Source organism: Rhinoderma darwinii, chromosome 8 (genome assembly GCF_050947455.1).
Source record: "Rhinoderma darwinii isolate aRhiDar2 chromosome 8, aRhiDar2.hap1, whole genome shotgun sequence".
Lineage (NCBI taxonomy): Eukaryota > Metazoa > Chordata > Amphibia > Anura > Rhinodermatidae > Rhinoderma > Rhinoderma darwinii.
The window spans coordinates 107,041,408-107,058,407 of NC_134694.1; the positions used below are offsets into that span (position 1 = coordinate 107,041,408).

At 41.7% G+C, this 17,000-nt stretch overlaps 1 protein-coding gene across 2 annotated transcripts; it reads right to left on the minus strand.

Moving 5' to 3' along the window:
• Positions 1 to 491: 491 nt before the first annotated feature.
• On the minus strand, positions 492 to 16,586 carry PRSS16 (serine protease 16). 2 transcript variants are annotated; one of them, XM_075836220.1, is made up of 12 exons: positions 16,429 to 16,586; positions 11,367 to 11,548; positions 10,770 to 10,869; positions 9,923 to 10,052; positions 9,561 to 9,681; positions 8,399 to 8,476; positions 6,965 to 7,012; positions 3,678 to 3,941; positions 3,390 to 3,531; positions 1,965 to 2,144; positions 1,456 to 1,601; positions 492 to 1,378 (listed from the first exon to the last, which is right to left on the minus strand). In XM_075836220.1, exons 1-12 carry the CDS (start codon positions 16,445 to 16,447, stop codon positions 1,325 to 1,327), a joined length of 1,464 nt encoding a protein of 487 aa, XP_075692335.1. In that variant the 5' UTR covers positions 16,448 to 16,586; the 3' UTR covers positions 492 to 1,324. The 2 variants fall into 2 exon arrangements, with proteins under 2 accessions (XP_075692335.1, XP_075692334.1); XM_075836219.1 differs by lacking the exon at positions 16,429 to 16,586 and adding an exon at positions 14,233 to 14,357.
• Positions 16,587 to 17,000: the final 414 nt, after the last annotated feature.

Sequence of the window (17,000 nt, forward strand, 5' to 3'; positions counted from 1 at the left end):
TTTTATTTTTTTAAACTACTATATTTTGTATTTCAATTCAAGATCTCCGCTTGCTCAGACCATATGGAAGCATTCCGGTTTACATTCGGAGGCTGGAAATCCGTCCTGCTCACACAGCGGAGACTTTGTAACAAGGAATGGAGGAATTGAAACGTGATATATGGCAGAGAAGTTTCACTACTGCAGCAACAGATGCCCCTATAGATCGGTGGCAAGCACTAAGGGCACATTTTAGACGTCCACCCCCTTGCCCTGCCTTTGCATTGGTGATGGGTGAAGATAAAAGGGGCTCGTGGCTCTCAGACAACCTACGTTTTAGACAAATTTTTTTGGATCCATTTTATATTATTTATTGAACATTTCCACAAAGCATACATACATTTTTCTAATTCTTGGTGACTATGATACTTTGATAATCTAAAACATAACATTTTATGGTATCAAAGTTTTTAATTTTACATCTTGAAAAAATAACTAATTATAAAACCTCCTCAATATTGTAATAATTTATTTGTAGAACAAAGGCAAAATTAAAAAATTGCTTAGTGGCCTCACAGATCGGCACAAGACATATTTATATAAAACCATAGAAAAATAAAAAATATACAAAATGTAAAATACCTTCTCAGTGGTTATTGTACATCTGTGCACAGAGATTCCTGAATGTATTTGTAACAATTAAAAAAATCAACCTGAAAACAAGTTTCTATGGGACAGAGGAGCGGTTATCACATTCTCATACAATACTGTTATTTAAGTCTAAGATAAAAAAAAAAAAAAGAAGCAATTTTTCATTGTCTTCATTAAAAATCCCCTGCCGGTTTGTATATACAGCTCCTATGCAGACCTCTGTGTCTCCAAGGTTACAAACTGCAAACCCGGTGTAGTCTGATCCTGCCGTAATCCATTCTAGCTAAGCTAATAGGCGACAGATGGAAGGGAATATGACTGCAGCATCAGACTACATGGGGTTTGTTCGTAGTCTGTAACCATGGAGACACACAGGTCTGCATAGAATCTGTATACACAAAACATTAGGCAATTTTTAGTCAAGACTAAATGCAAAGTTGCTTCATTTTTTAAAATTTTTAGATGCATTGAAGCAATGAAAACATTAGTTGCAAAAGTGGACATAGCCTTTAAGTACATAAAACATGGAATCTCTTTTTTAGCATCATTGCACATTGTCTCCTTGCATTACAGAAAGAGATTTAACACACAGAAAACCTGAGGCCACGCGCTTTGCTTGCATTGGTTAAAATCCACATAAGACATTTTTTTCCAGTGCTTTTTAAAATATTTTGGTATTTTCTGGTGTCAAATGTTACACTGCCATCCGGGCAGTTTTCAGCCATTCTCCAATTTTATCGGCAATTTCCTGCAACACAAAAGGGAAGATCGTAAGCGACGTATTCAATATTAAAGTAGACCTGTATCATTATGTATTCTTCTAACCTCTCGAGCTTTCTGCAGGGATGGAGGATCGGAGGCACGGGAAGGACCCATGTTTGCACAATGGGCTGTCCCGTTGATAAAGATCGCGATTTCTGAGCGAGACTGGTTCTTCAACACACTGAGGGCGTGCCAGGGGTCCACGTCACCTGCAGGTGAGGCAACAAGAATACTTTAAATGTTAATTAAAGGAACACTCTGGGCAAAACTGATACACTGTGTTATGCCTAATGCAGGGACTGAGGGGGCGGCGCACGACACCTGCACTAGACATAAAATGCATATGTTTTAGCTGGAGTGTTTCTATATTTTTAAATCGTTAAATCCTTTGTATTGTTGGAGTGCATTCACATGTGCTGCTTTTGTCACAACTTTGCACAAAAACACTTTTTATTGCAAAAATAGCAGTAAAGAAAAAAAGCAGCACATGAGAATACACCCTAGAAAACACAAATTACCAACTAAACATTAGTTTAAAAAGGCAGCACACTCTGAATTTAACACGGTCATACCATTGACAAAGATGATCCTGCTGGACTTGGGATGATCAGCACCATAAAATTCATTGGTAAATTGGACCGACTGACGGACAGACTCTGTGGGGATCTGGAAAACTTCTGTGCAGAGATCCAGCTGAGACTTCAGGGTTATGAGTGAGGAGAATGGGCAAGAACTGTTCTCACAAGTCTGATCTGTGAACAGAAGGGGTAATAATCAAAGAGAGTATTAAAACCGTGTAAAAAAAAAATGTTTTCTGGAACCAGACAATCTTTTTTTTTTGGGGGGGGGGGTTATCTTAAGATAAAACAAGAAACCAATTTAATTCTATATGAAACTTTCTCCGATCCCTGCTCATGTAAACAAAATGGTCATGAAGATGTTATTTTTTTTATTTTTTTTTCAAACATCTCGTCCATTTCATAATAATCACATGATCACACAGACCCTGACTCAGCCCATCTGATTAGGTCGTCACATAACCGCATAGACGTGTCGTCACAGGTACAACATGTCACCGTGGCCGTAAATATTACAAAATCAAATTAGCTATCCAACGACTATGCAGTCATGTGATCTTTCTCAGATTTTATTTTAAGATAATTCCTTAAAAAACAAAAGCCCCTATGGTGACTTTGTAGGTACTGCTCTTTTCACAGCCTATAGAAACAAGTGCCTGACCTCTGCATACCGCCCAACATTTGAATCCCAAATCCCTAGACATCTAAGCCAACGCCAATCCAAGCCAGAAACACCCCCCATAATGGCTTATTACGCCCCTTTTAAAGTGAATTTGATTAAGTCTTGCCCTTTCATGGCCTAGTTCACGGAAAAACAGAATTATCGAGAGGAACGTCTTTGTGGGCTGTATACTAATTAGAACGCCATTGCAAAGTACCGCTCCTCAGGCTCCCTACTCCCAGCACAGCCAGTATAAGACCATTGACGCTTGTATTTCTAGGCCCAATGCACACGATGCGTATTACGTGCGGATTTGCAGCGCAGATTTTACTGTAGCAAATGCGCAGCGTAATTCAGTGCTAGCAAAGTAATTGAGACTTCAAGTAATCTCATCTACAAATTGCAGAATTTATTCGCACATAATTTATAATCTGCAGCATTTCAATTTATCTGTCATTTCCGCTTGCGAATTGCATCTGACAAGTTTATATATATATAAAAAAAACAAACACAAAAAAAAAAAAACAAAAAAAAAAAAAACCACACACCAAAAACCGCACCTATTTCCGCATCAAAATGTAGAAAACGCACATAACAACGCATCATTAGGTACGGATTGTGGTTTTAATGCAAATTTTCTGGACCAAATTACGCAACGTGTGCATGTAGCCCTAGGCTTGTTTTAGGGCACGTTCTTCAATACTAAATCACTTCAGTCCCCCAAGGTAAAACACAATTCGGAGACAGCCAGCACTCACAGTAGCCAAACTCGGTGCACGTTTGGTAATACCACTGCCGTTCTCCAACTCCAACCGGATTTAGCTCGGTGTTTCTCAGCTCCGACATCGTTTTCTCATGGGAGTTCTCCACACATTTCAGGCCTATGAAATCCATGTACATCTGCCAAAGACAAGGTACATAGACGTGACTGTATCACAGATCATCCTTTATCTGGCTGCAGTGACTTTACATGACAATCTTCATAGATTAACCCATTAGTAGAGGAGCATTAACCCCCCCCCCCCCCCCCCAACTGCAGAACTTACTGAATTGGCAATTCTCAGTCCTTCATATGCTGATTCTGCACTGACTATATGCTGACAGATCTTCCTCACATCACTGCCCGGAGACTCCATGTTGTATTGCACAGCTCCCATAAATATATCTGCCAGGTTGCTGACAAATTCCGCATAATCCTCAGGGGCATGGAGAGGCGAACAGGAAGAGAAATCTTTCTCCAGTTTAGAGACATTCCCTGTGTGAAGGAGGGAATCCACTTCTTTGAAACTCTCCCTCACTTTGTCAAGACACTGCAAAAAGAACCGACCAGAATATTAGCCAAAAAGACATGCTGCTCAGTTACTCGAATACAATTTACATGACACTCAGGGACCGCAAAGCGACCCTCCGGTCTCACGACAACATTTTAAATATGATAGTGTACATGGGGGGTAATAATACCTGATGCCCTCCAGTTGTGCCCCACTGCCGTAAATCCGCCTCTGGGCTGTACCAAAATGGCCACAGTGCTACTTAGACTACGAGTCTGAGCCACTTCCACTGTTCTCGGATTGACCAGAGCGGTTTACATTAGCAGTTCTGTCCAATCCGTGAGAAGAGGCGTGTCTTAGACTCAGTCTGAGAAGTGCTGTGGCCATTTTGAGTACACAGGGGGGGCCCTAAAATGTTGAATCCGCGGCAGAGGAGCACAACTGGTGGGCATAAGGTAATATTACTCCATATACCCCATCACTATATCATTTTATCCAGGGACCGGAGGGTCGATTTAAATAATGTTTAGATCCCCCCAATCCTTGTATATGGAATGTCCGTGTAAGGCTCTGTTGACATCTGTGTCTGAGGCACTGTTCGGATATCCCTTATATTTTTCCAGTCTTAACGACAGACACCACAACACTACCTGATGGACCCCACTATATGCCCAATGGTGTCCTTTGGGTGCCTGTGGTATCCATCGTATGAAGGGAAAACCCAATGCAAATGTGAACATAGCCTTAAATAGCCTAGAAATATCACCAACGTCAGACTTTCAAGATCCTTATGTAAATGGTAATCTGGCTCTTCTCATAACACACTGTTTGCTGTATGTATTAGATCCACATCAACAGGTCAAAAGACCAATATGTCTTTAGATAAAAGACCAGGGTATGGAGATTCAGATTTAAAGGGTTGTCCGGGCATCGGTTTTTCATACTGATGACCTATCTACAGGATAGCTCATGAGTATATGATTGGTAGGGGTCCGACACTCGGACTTCGCACCGATCAGCTGTTCCGGCTGCCTCCGAGCATCGGATGTTATGCAGCGTTCAGTGCAAAAGTAGTAAAATATAGGGGGGAAAAAAATATAAATTTGGTATCACTGTAATTGTATTGAGTCTCAGAAAAAAGTTGTCGTTTTTACTGCACGGTGAAAGCAGTAAAAACAAAACCCAAAAAACAACGGAGGAATCACAGTTTTTTCCAGATTCAGCCTGCAAAGAATTTTATTTCAGTCTCCCAGTACATTAAATGGTGTCAATAGAAAATACAACTCCTCCCGCAAGAAATAAGCCCTCATAAGACTCTACTGACGGAAAAGTAAAAAAAAGTTATGGCTCTTGGAAAGCGGGGAGTGAAATACGAAAAAAAAAAAAAGAAAAAAAATGGATCAGTCCAGAACGGGTTAATTAATTTCTAATAAAAAAAACATTTATGACCACCTGTGGGGTATTGCCGTACTCGGGAGAAATTGTTTACAAATGTTGGGCGGCTTTTTCCTCCTTTATTCTTTGTGAAAATTAAAAAATTAAACATTTTAGTGGAAATAATGTTGCTATTCATTTTCACTGCCTATTTCGAATAAATTCTGCAAAAGACCTGTGGGGTAAAAATGCTCACTATACCCCTAGATAGATCCCTTAAGTGGTGTAATTTTCCAAATGGGGTCACTTTTTGGGGGTTTCCACTGTTTTGGTCCCTCAGGAGCTTTGCAATGCGACATGACACCCGAAAACCATTTCAGCTAAATTTGAGCTCAAAAAAAGCCAAATAGCGCTCCTTCCCTTCTAAGCCCCGCTGTGGGTGCAAACAGCAGTTTATTACCACATATGGGGTATTTCCGTAATCGGGGGAAATTGCTTTACAAATGCTGGGGTACTTTTCCTCCTTTATTCCTTGTAAAAATTTCTATGTTTTTTCAGAAAAAAAAAAGTAGATTTTCATCTTCAGACTAATTCAAATACATTTAGCAAAAAAAACTGTGGGTTCAAAATGTTAACTATACCCCTAGATAAATTCATTGAGGGGTGTAGTTTCCAAAATTCGGTCACTTTTTTTTTTTTTTAAACTGTTTTGGCCCCACAAGACCTCTTCAAACCTGACATGGTGCCTAAAATACATTTAAAAAAAAAAGGAGGCCCCAAAATCCTCTAGGTGCTCCTTTGCTTCTGAGGCCGGTGCTTCAGTCCATTAGGACACTAGGGTCACATGTGGGATATTTCTAAAAACTGCACAATCTGGGAACTGATTATGGAGTTGCATTTCTTGTGTAAAACCTTCTGTGTTACAAAAAAAAACAAAACAAAAAAAACCAAAAACTATTACAAATGAATTTCAGCAAAAAAAATGAAATGTGTAAGTTTCACCTCTACTTTGCTTTAATTCCTGAGAAACACCTATTGGGTTAAAACACTTTCTGAATTCTGGTTTGGATACTTTGAGTGGTGCAGTTTTGAAAATGGGGTGATTTATGGGGACTTTCTAACATAAGGCCCTCAAAGCCACTTAAGAACTGAACTGGTCCCTCGAAAAAATGGCCTTTTGAAATTTGAGAAATTGCTGCTAAAGTTCTAAGCCTTGTAACGTCCTAGAAAAATAAAAGAATGTTCAAAAAACGATGCCGATCTAAAGTAGACATATGGGAAATGTGAACTAGTAACTATTTTGTGTGGTATTACTATCTGTCTTACAAACAGATACATTTAAGTTTAGAAAAATGCAAATTTTTGCAAATTCTCTAAATTTTGGTGTTTTTCACACAAATATTGAATTTAATAGACCACATTTTTTTTACTAACATAAAGTAGAATATGTCTCAAGAAAACAATCTCAGAATCACTTGGATTTGCTGGTAAAAGCATTCCAAAGTTATTACTACATTAGGTAACATGTCAGATTTGAAAAAAAATCAGCTTCGTCCTCAAGGCCAAAACAAGCTGTGTCCTGAAGGGGTTAAGAAACTGATCAAGACAACAACATGGTTTACAAGGGAGGACATTCTCATAGAATAATCTACATAAGCGTTGACCATAGGGCAGTGGACTGGACTTACCTTGGTTGACCCTCCAATGACTGGATCTGACAAGCTCTGAGCCACCACCTGTAAAGCGGAAAAGAGGTTGATAAAATCTGGTACAGGTGATCAAGTAATGCCTAAAATGTTTCAGATCAAACAATTACTCCTGCCAAAGCACATCAACAAGTTTTGTAGCATTTAACTAAGGGTCGCTCGTCCACATACATTTCTATCATGTCGGCAGCGCGTCTACCTGTATACAGATGGAGATGTGCAGCCGACAACGATAATAGTTCTTGCAGCATAAACCATACAATCAGCCGATGAACGAGCGTTTAATAAGAAGAAGGAGCGTGGAATGAGCTTTCTGTGATCGCTCATTTGCCCGATAATTGGCCCGTGTAAAAGGGCCATATGTAAACTTATCTGCATAAAACAAATATGGAAACGGTTACTGCCAAAATAAGTGGAGTCTGAAATTTTACAGAAATGGACTTCAGAAAAGGGGAGATAATCACCCGGAGGTCAGACTTCCCCATTTTGACCTAACAGTTTTGAGGCGACCTATAAATATTAGATGTTTAACCCTCACCCAAAAATTGATGAGCAGCGGAAAAAACCCCGACAGGTTGTGTGTTCCTATCTAATGCTAGGACGGTAAATCAGTCCATATGATATATTCCTTTAAAGAAAAATTCCACCTTAATTATTAATTATATTTATATCACAATGGTTATCCCATCAGAACAACCCCTTTTTCATATGCCCAATAGGGCATGTGGATATCGTGGGGTCTCTGCTTGAGACCCCCCCTCTATGAACCATAGTGGAGAGCCACTGGACATGGACTACTATTAACCCTTTAAGGACACAGAATTATTATTTTTTGGTTTTATTTTTTAAATCGTCGCATTCCAAGAGCCAAAACGTTTTTATTTTTCTGTCTACATAGCCGTATGAGGGCTTGTTTTTTTTATGGGGCGAGCTGTAGTTTTTTTTGGTATTTTGGGGTATGTACAACATTTTTTTCAATCTTTTTGGGGAGGCGAGGTGACCAAAAAAACTGAAATTCTGGCATTCCGACATCTTTTCCTATGATGTTTAACTTGCGGGTTAAATAACGTGATGTTTTAAAAGTTCGGACTTATAGTATATCAACAGGATATGCCATAAATGTCTGATAGATGCGTTTGCCAACTCTGGGACCTGCACCAACCATTATAACGGGGGTCACCTGACCCATGCCACCTGGCAAAGCAGCAGCTGGCGAAGAATCAATGGAGATGTGGCCGGGAATTATGCAAACAGCCGCATTCACTGTGATACGCCATCTCCATGGTTCCCAGAAGTGAATGGGAGTTGTAGGAAAGCAGAGTTTAGAGCTGGGAAACATTTCTATCAGACATTTGTGGCATCATGCCAGATAATGAATCCGCATATATAAAGATTCAGAGAAACTATGTGACTGACCTTGTTATAATCTGTGAAGTCCAGCTCTGCTCTGACCGGGGCAGAGGAGGCCACAGCTGCATATACCAGATGTGGGAACTGCGAAAAGTAAAGCAAGATATAGAATTATTACGCTCATCAATATCACAATTTACTGTATAACTAATATTACACAAACAAATAAACCATCCATAGTAAACCACAAATTCAAGTACCTGTGGCAGAAATTAGTAACAGAGTGGACTTTTGGCATATGTTTTGCCGGTATACCGTTGCCTCAACTGAAAAACATTTTCAATACAACTGTATGCAAAATGGTAGTCAATGGCAGATATAGGTCATTGTAAAGGCATATAGGGGGATACATTAAAGGGTCGACAGGATATGTCATAAATGTAAGATAGATGCGGGTCCCACCTCTATCTCTAGAACGGGGCCCCCTAAACCCCGTTGTAGCTTTTTGTGCTCACGCTGCCCCAGCCACTTCCTGATTACATGGTCGGGAGTTACAGAAACAGCGTAACACGCTGAGCTACGCAGTTTCCGTAACTCCCATAGTAGTGAATGGCCGTTACAGAAGCAGCGTAGCAGGCGAGTTACACGGTTTTCGCCTTGATGGTCGGAAATCAGTCGGAACACAAAGAGGTAGAACGGGGTTTAAAGGCCCCGTTCTACAGAGATAGGTGCGGGTCCCAGAGGTGGGACCCGCATCTATCTGACATTTATGACATATCCTGTGGATATGTCATAAATGTCCCTCGTGGGAAAACCCCTTTAAGTGGACCGTTTGAAACAATCCCACCGAACATAATCCACAAACATGGTTTATTTTAGAAGAACTTATGATCAATGGGTGCAAGAATGGCGCGTCACAACCAGATTTTTGCCCATTTATGGTATTTTTGACGGCAAGAATAGCGAAGTCTGCAAAAAACCCCTAATAGACCCAATTATAGTCCATGAAGTCCGCCGGTCTTCATTTAAAAATAGATCAGACATAGCCGATATGGCTTTGTCATAAGAGTTAGCATGGTATCGGTAGATACTATGATTGTTACTGTGAAATACAAAACGTTTCTTCATGTCTTTTCCTTAATTACATCATAACATTGACTATTGCCCTATAGTATGGAGATTATACAGGCGGTAATCAAATCCAACCATTCACATAGAAAAGACCCACCTTCAGTCTAAACCAAGCAGAAAGAGATCCCGGGTAGGAGCCACCAAAGCAAATCCAGGTGTTCTGAGTCAGGTTATATTTCTGGGAGATGAATAGATGGAAAGAAGCCAGGTCTGCAAGCCTATGTAATGTAATGCAAATAATGAAAAGATTGCATCTTAAAGTTTTTAAGGTGGTTGAGGACCTTTCGACTCCTAGTACAGGAGGACACATAGTAGAAATGCTAGAAAATGTGCATATGAATAGATCATTATGGAGGCTCAACCTGCCTGGTATATAATGAATATATTCCTCTTCTGGTGTATGAGGTGGAGATAGATATATACACACACACACACACACACACACACACGAGTACTTACGCCTGCTGACTGGACAGAAACCTTATAGCTTCCAGGGTCAATCCGTCTTGATTGATGCTGGCTCCATAATAACGATGTTCAAGGGCCACCAGAAGTGCTTGATGTTTTTGAGCCAACTCAACGTGCTCACCTAGATTAAAATGAAATTTACTTGTAATAATTCTCCGTAAGGAACAATACACCAAGTAAAAGGATAAAAAAAACATACACAAGTACCTAAAGTCAAGAGTTTCTGCACGCTTCAAAAAAATAAATTAAAAAAATAGAGAAAACAAAGGTCTGTCTCCTCCTAATTCCTCTCCAACACAACTACCTCGATTAGAAAGTGACTTCATGACATGATCTTATTTTTTTGGTCATAGAAACCACTAACTGCATCTGAGTGAAGCTGGGCTCCCTTGGCTGCGGTGTCTGCTATCCTGGTAGTTACACCCATGGGTGGGGCTTAGTTAAAGGAGCCGTGTTTAACTTGTTTCCAATGTTAGCGGAGTGCAGGGAGGTTTCTGCTTCAGCAATCTGCCCTCTAGCCAAAGTCTCACTAGACTAAGCCACGCCCCTCTAGATTTTGAGGAAGAAAAAATATGGATGCCTTCTAGGAAACATTTCAAAGACATGTTATGCTTTTTTCTTTATTTTTCACCCTTTGGATCACAGTATATGTGAGAACAGATTTCAGGAAAATGAGAAGATCATGCCAAGTGTTGCTAGTATCTTTTAATTATAGTGACCCTTTAAGAGCATAGACACAGTAAACATCACAAATACTATTCTACAACAGGTTGTAAATGTTTCTGAATTTTCCACAACAGATAGATATAGAAAACTAGAGGTCATGTACAGTACCAACCTGCTAAGACTGAGAATTCAGATTCGGCACTTTCCCCTCCGATATACAGGAAGACTGGTCCATCAGGGCGCTTCCAAAATTCTTCATTTATCCAGTATCTCTACAGATAGTTAAATGAAATGCAGGATGTAAAAAAAAAAAAAAAATCAACATTTTCGTTTTTTGGGAGAAAGGGTAATGAAAATTCCAGCACAAGTAAAGGTGTCTGAAAAACTCCTCCTCAAATCAGAGCCACCTTGATATCGCTAGGGAAGCGGTGGACAGCCATATATTTCTAAAGGAGAAATTAAGGGGCGACCATGTAATATATGGACACACTGAGTCCTCCATAACGGGAGGAACTATTGTGGCTCTCCACTCTCGATGATAGAGAGGTCCGTCGGGCCGTGTAAGAGGACACTTACTATCCTGCCTTATCTAGGCCTCCATATATTAGAGCAGTCATTAAATCCCCAGCCCTATGTTGACAATTATCTTATCCTGTCCCAGTTTAGACAGCAAAACGTTAATTAAAATCCTGACTGCATAAGTGTGAACATACTCTGACTTTTCTGTAAAAAAAAATGAGGAGCGGCTTTGGAACCCGTTTTTGCTCACCTGTTTATATGTGCCATTATTCCTCCGGTTGAAGTGGTCAAGAGGCTGTGTGAGATAGCCTTCTACTGGGGGCACATATAAGGGGGCGCCCTTTGGGAATCCAAGACGAGTATAAAAGGTTTTAAAGTTCTGGACCTCACGCAGTTGGTAGATTTTTTTACGGATCTGTCTTTGGTTCCAGGCTAAAATAAACATGGAGTAAATCAGGGACTGAGATACATAGTACAGAACAAGTAACCTAGAGAGTAGAACTGACCATAGAAATAGTGATAATCACAAAATACTAAATAATGATAAAATACTAAAAATTATTGGTTCCAACCAATGATGTCCTGTTTCCAAGACAACTGTCAGACACCGAAGCCTTAACATTGACATTAGACGCATGACTTAGCAAGTAGCCCTCCCTGTAGCACCAGTATGTGCATGTACTTCCAAAAGCACAGCAGGCTAAAGGCTCTGGACACCTATGACATGGCCAACAGCTATTAACACATTCCCCCTTACACTTGTACATACACGTGGCACCGATGGGGTGACAGAGGGTGCCCCCTTCCTCTGTAGCCACTTCAATGTCAACCATGGCATCTAAGGGGTTCAATGGCTGGGATTGGAGGTAACTCCGATACCAGCCGTTGCAGCAGGATGCCAGCTGTATGTTACAGCCCGCACCCGCCACGGATGGTGTGGCCACAGCTCATGTTCCCATGCCATCCAATGGGCGCATTATTACATCCCATTGTGGTCAAATGCTTTCGGTTGACTACTCTTCCTGCCGACACCACCATACACACGCATGCTCGACTTGGCCAACCTTCCAGATCCTTCTTTCCACTGAAAGACCTGCACTTACAGAAAATAAAAATATACGCTCTAGAGCGGGAATGAAGAGGTAGGAAGGAATGCTGCCAGTCTTATTTGCGGACGTGACAAGTCGTCTTTAGGTCTCAGGCTTATGCCGCACCATTACCACTGCGTGCGCATGTACCCTTAGGCTGTGTTCATATCTGCATTGGAGGCCCAATTGCAGATTCCATCAAAAATGACGGGCACCGTGACGGAAACCTGACCGGAGTCGTTAAAGCTAATGAGTTCTGTCGGGTACAGTTGGTGTCCGTCATGTGATGGACCAGTCACAACATTGAATTCCGTTTTTCTCCACCTACGACGGAACAGAAAAATCTGAATTCCTAGTGCAGATGTGAACAGAGCCTTAGGGTATGTGCACACACACTAATTACGTCCGTAATTGACGGACGTATTTCGGCCGCAAGTCCCGGACCGAACTCAGTGCAGGGAGCCGGGCTCCTAGCATCATACTTATGTACGATGCTAGGAGTCCCTGCCTCGCTGCAGGACAACTGTCCCGTACTGTAATCATGTTTTCAGTACGGGACAGTAGTTCCACGGAGAGGCAGGGACTCCTAGCATCGTACATAACTATGATGCTAGGAGCCCGGCTCCCTGCACTGAGTTCGGTCCACTACTTGCGGCCGAAATACGTCCGTCAATTACGGACGTAATTAGTGTGTGTGCACATACCCTTATAAGAAAGTAGCTGTGGACAGGTGACAGGTGACGCTTAACCAATGAGCTGAGAGTGGGAAATAAAATGCTCAATCCTGAAGGCCCAAAATAGCGGCTCCAAGATGAAGCTTCATTTTAGGCTTCTATGTCTAGAGTCCTTTACTCTAGCTCAGACGCTTAGTGTATAGTCATGTGCCTGTTGTGCTTCCTCTTGTAACTAATATCCCCCGAAGAGGAAGCCACGCAGGAAACTCTGTCATGTGCATCCTAACATAAAAAAGCAATGTCCAGGCACGATCAGCTCCAGAACCTGATCTACTCCCCTACATCTTGCTCTCTCATGAATGACTAAGCTTTTACGTGGGTTTCCCAACCCCTAAAGATAGGGCTAAAAAAAGAGAGTAATAATATACTTGTCGTTTAAATTCAGCATCACCTATATCGGAGTCCCCCACCGTGTCTTGTTACTATGGACGACATGTCACTGCCGCCGCCGTGGTTTGATGCGATAACAAGGCTTGTCGTTGAACCCAGTTTTTTTTGGAGTGGGGCATTAATTACCGTTCAGCTCTATTTTTAGGTAAATGGCTTAAAGTGTATTTCCATATTTAAAACAACATTTTGGAAAAAGACAATTCCAAAACCTCGGGTGCGGACAAATAGCAGAGGGTCCCTGTACAAGATCAGTCTATGGACCCCTTGCTCCCCAATAGCTCATCATAGAGCCCCCCCCCCCCCATGTCGATCTAACAATCCACCAGTAATCGCAGGCCATGAAATGTATTAGCTCAGTCCCTTACATGCAATCTTATAGACAACAGGAAGCTGCGGCCCCCTACCTACTGAACTTAGAGGAATGTGCTTCATACGGCATGAACTTACTCACAGCCCCTTGATTGTAGGGGTGACACCCAGTAGTCGCTCCTGCACCCTCTAGTGTTACCTTAGCATCTATCTAATTTACACATAGTATTTGCTACACAGCAACTTTTGGTTGCTGCAAAAGTACAGTCTATTGCACGTCAATATTTCACTATGGGGCAAAAATTCTTGCAATCGTCTCAAGTCGTCCGCAACTTTTTGTGAAACCGATACATACAATCCGTATCAATATCAGAAGCTGCTCAAGTTCTGGCTGGGGCTAAAGATAGGACTAAAAAAAAAAAAAAAAAAAGACTGTCGCAGTCGGAAAAAAATTCAAACCTGATGAATTGCAAGTTGCAGACGACTTTGCCTGCATGGACTTTAATGTAAGTCACGTGGACGTAGAGTGAGAACATTGAGAGGAGCAGAGACCTGCAGGAGGGGACGAGAAGATTATAGTAAGTATTATACTCACCCCCATCTACTCCACCTAAGAGCAGGACAAGCAGGAGCTGCAGACACAGGGCGAGCATTGTAGGACTAGTGTGAAACAGAAAGAGTCCACTTCCTACACCCAGCAGGCTGGATGCCTCAGTCACATGACATGCCGGATCACGTGACTCCTTAACTTTTCATTAACTCCAAAAGTTGCACACTCAGCTTTTGTTTTTGCTTCTGCAGCAGATGACACATGACTAAAGATTTAACTGTTTCACCGCACTGAGTTTCTTTGCTACGTCTCCTATTTAACATGTGGCTAGAGCTACACGGTGACTTTGTGCACGCGATATAAAAATGTTTGCAATTTGTCTGAGACTTCTTGTCGCACAACTATTTTAGGGTGTGAATGCGACATGCAAAAGATACCTCCAAAAATATAAAAACAGCTGACATGTCACAGTCGCACGCAACTTACATTAAAGTGTATGGCTGAAAAGTCGAGTGTGATTTGCACATCTCGTTTTTTCCTTGCATTTAACGTTTGCGCCAGTTAAAAACTCCCCCATGTATACGTTAAATGTAGACTGTGATGGATGCCTAAGGGCCGGTTCACATCAGCGTTCGCTTTCCGTTCAGGGGTTCCGTCTGAGATTTCCGTCGTGGTAACCCTCAACGGAAAGTCAAACGGAAACCTTAGCTTCCGTTTGCATCACCATTGATATCAATGGTGACGGAAACATTACTAATGGTTTCCGTTTGTCACCGTTCTGGCAGGTTTCCGTTTTTTCGACAGAATGCGCTATTGATTCCGTCGGAAAACGGAAACCTCCAACGGAACCCCTGAACGGAAAGCAAACGCTGATGTGAACAGCCCCTAACAGTGGCCTCCATCACTTATAGACTATTATAGTATCTGTTTAGCAAATACGTAATGAATTTTAATGACATTTTCATGACGTATCTGTTAAATGCCACTGTTAGGCATCCGTCACCCAAAGACTATTAAGGTATCTGTTGTAATGCCTGCTGCTCCCCTCTCTGTTGTTACCTGATACTGTCGTCCGGGCCGGCGCCTCCCTCGTCGCCAACACTCTCTTCTGGGCCCTAGTGCGCCACTGGCCCTTTAAGAAAGCGGGGGTCAGGGCGTGCACTAGGACCCAGAAGAGAGTTGATGGACAAAATTATTTCTCAGCCCTTCCTGGCTATAATGCACACGTGGCAGAATTTAGTGCAGAAAATTTGCATCAAAACCACAAGTAAATGCGGTTTTTACATTTTGATGCAGAAATAGCGCGGTTTCATGCTTTTTTTAAAAAAACTGGTGCTTTTTTTAAAAAAAACTTGTACAATTCGCAAGAGGAATTGCAATATAAATTGACATGCTGTGGATTTAAAAATACGCTCTGCAGGTCAGTTTACATGCTGAAAAATTCTTCAACGTGTAGAGGAGATTACTTGAAGTCCCATTTACTTTGCTGGTACTGTATTACGCTGCGGATTCGCCGCAGGAAAATTCACGTGGCAAACCGGCACGTAATACACATCATGTGCATTTGGTCTAAGAGTGTATTCACATAGTGCTGTTTTGCCGCGTTTTTTGCCGTGCGCCCAAAACACGTATGCATTCTTACCGCAATTTGACACGATGCGTATCCCCCTGCATACAATGCATATTACGTGCGGTTTTACCGTGCAGATTTTCCTGCAGGAAATCCGCAGCGTAATACAGTACTAGCAAAGTAAATAAGATTTCAAGAAATCTCATCTAGACGTTGCAGAATTTCTCTGCACATAAATTGACCTGCGGTTCATATTTCAAAATCGGCAGCATGTCAATTTATCTTGTGCTTCTTTCTCAGAATTGTATCTGACAGGTTTATAAAAAAAAAAAGGACCAATATCCGCACCTATTTCCGCATCAAAATGTAAAAACCGCACCTAAAAACGAATAAAAAAAACTGCAGTAACAAGTACAGATTTTACCTGCGGAATTACCTGCATTTACCCGCGGTTTTGATGCAGATTTTTCGCATCAAATTGCGCAATGTGTGCATGTAGCCTATTGGGTCCTCTCCTTCCTTCTTTGCCAGAGCAATTTGGTTCTAGAGTAACCTCTGCTATTTAGTTTACTGGATTACCTATGTTTGACCTTTGCTTGTACTTTGACCATCCTCTCTTGCTGTCTGCCCTCACCTCTTGCTATTTCTGACCCCGCTTACTGGCACTTCACCTGTTACGTTGGCCGTCATCAATGGAGACTACCCTGGGGGTAGCGACCTGGGGTTCCCCTGCAGCGAAGTCCAGATCTCTGTATAGAGGTACAAGGGTGAAAAACAGGGGTTACTTCACACTCCGCTGCCTGGTTCAAATCCCTTGGTGATAAAGTGGGTTCACACCGCCCTCTGCTGGCTTTGTGACAGAATATCCCACGGGCCCCGTGACATCTGTTTAACATTTACGTCAGCAAGAGCTATTAAAAAGTGCTGTGATGTCAGATGACCGCAGTGCCCGTATATTCCACGCCACGGTTTGAAACGAGGCAGATCTCTTGCCGTTCGTTTATTTGTATCCTTAGTGCTGGGCTACTTTTTTTTTAGCTCAGCACTTACTTTGGGAGCTGTGTTTAAGCAATGAGGAGGGTGGAATCTATATTAGTTGGCAGCTAATAACTCGTACCCACATTTTATTTGCCTGTTACCATAGAAAGTTCTGTTACTGTTCTGTTTCAAGTCCGTCTAATGAAGCTTGCCGACCCATGTGACTCGATGGGGGAAAAAAAGTTGTTCACCCTTTTTATATCGC

Coding starts and splice junctions, on each gene's coding strand:
- PRSS16 (XM_075836219.1), bottom strand. CDS start 14,290: ATGCTCGCCCTGTGTCTGCAGCTCCTGCTTGTCCTGCTCTTAGGTGGA. Junction 8,477..9,560: donor CTGCTTGGTTTAGACTGAAG/GTGGGTCTTTTC, acceptor TACTTTTCGCAG/TTCCCACATCTGGTATATGC. Junction 1,379..1,455: donor CCCTGCAGAAAGCTCGAGAG/GTTAGAAGAATA, acceptor TTTGTGTTGCAG/GAAATTGCCGATAAAATTGG.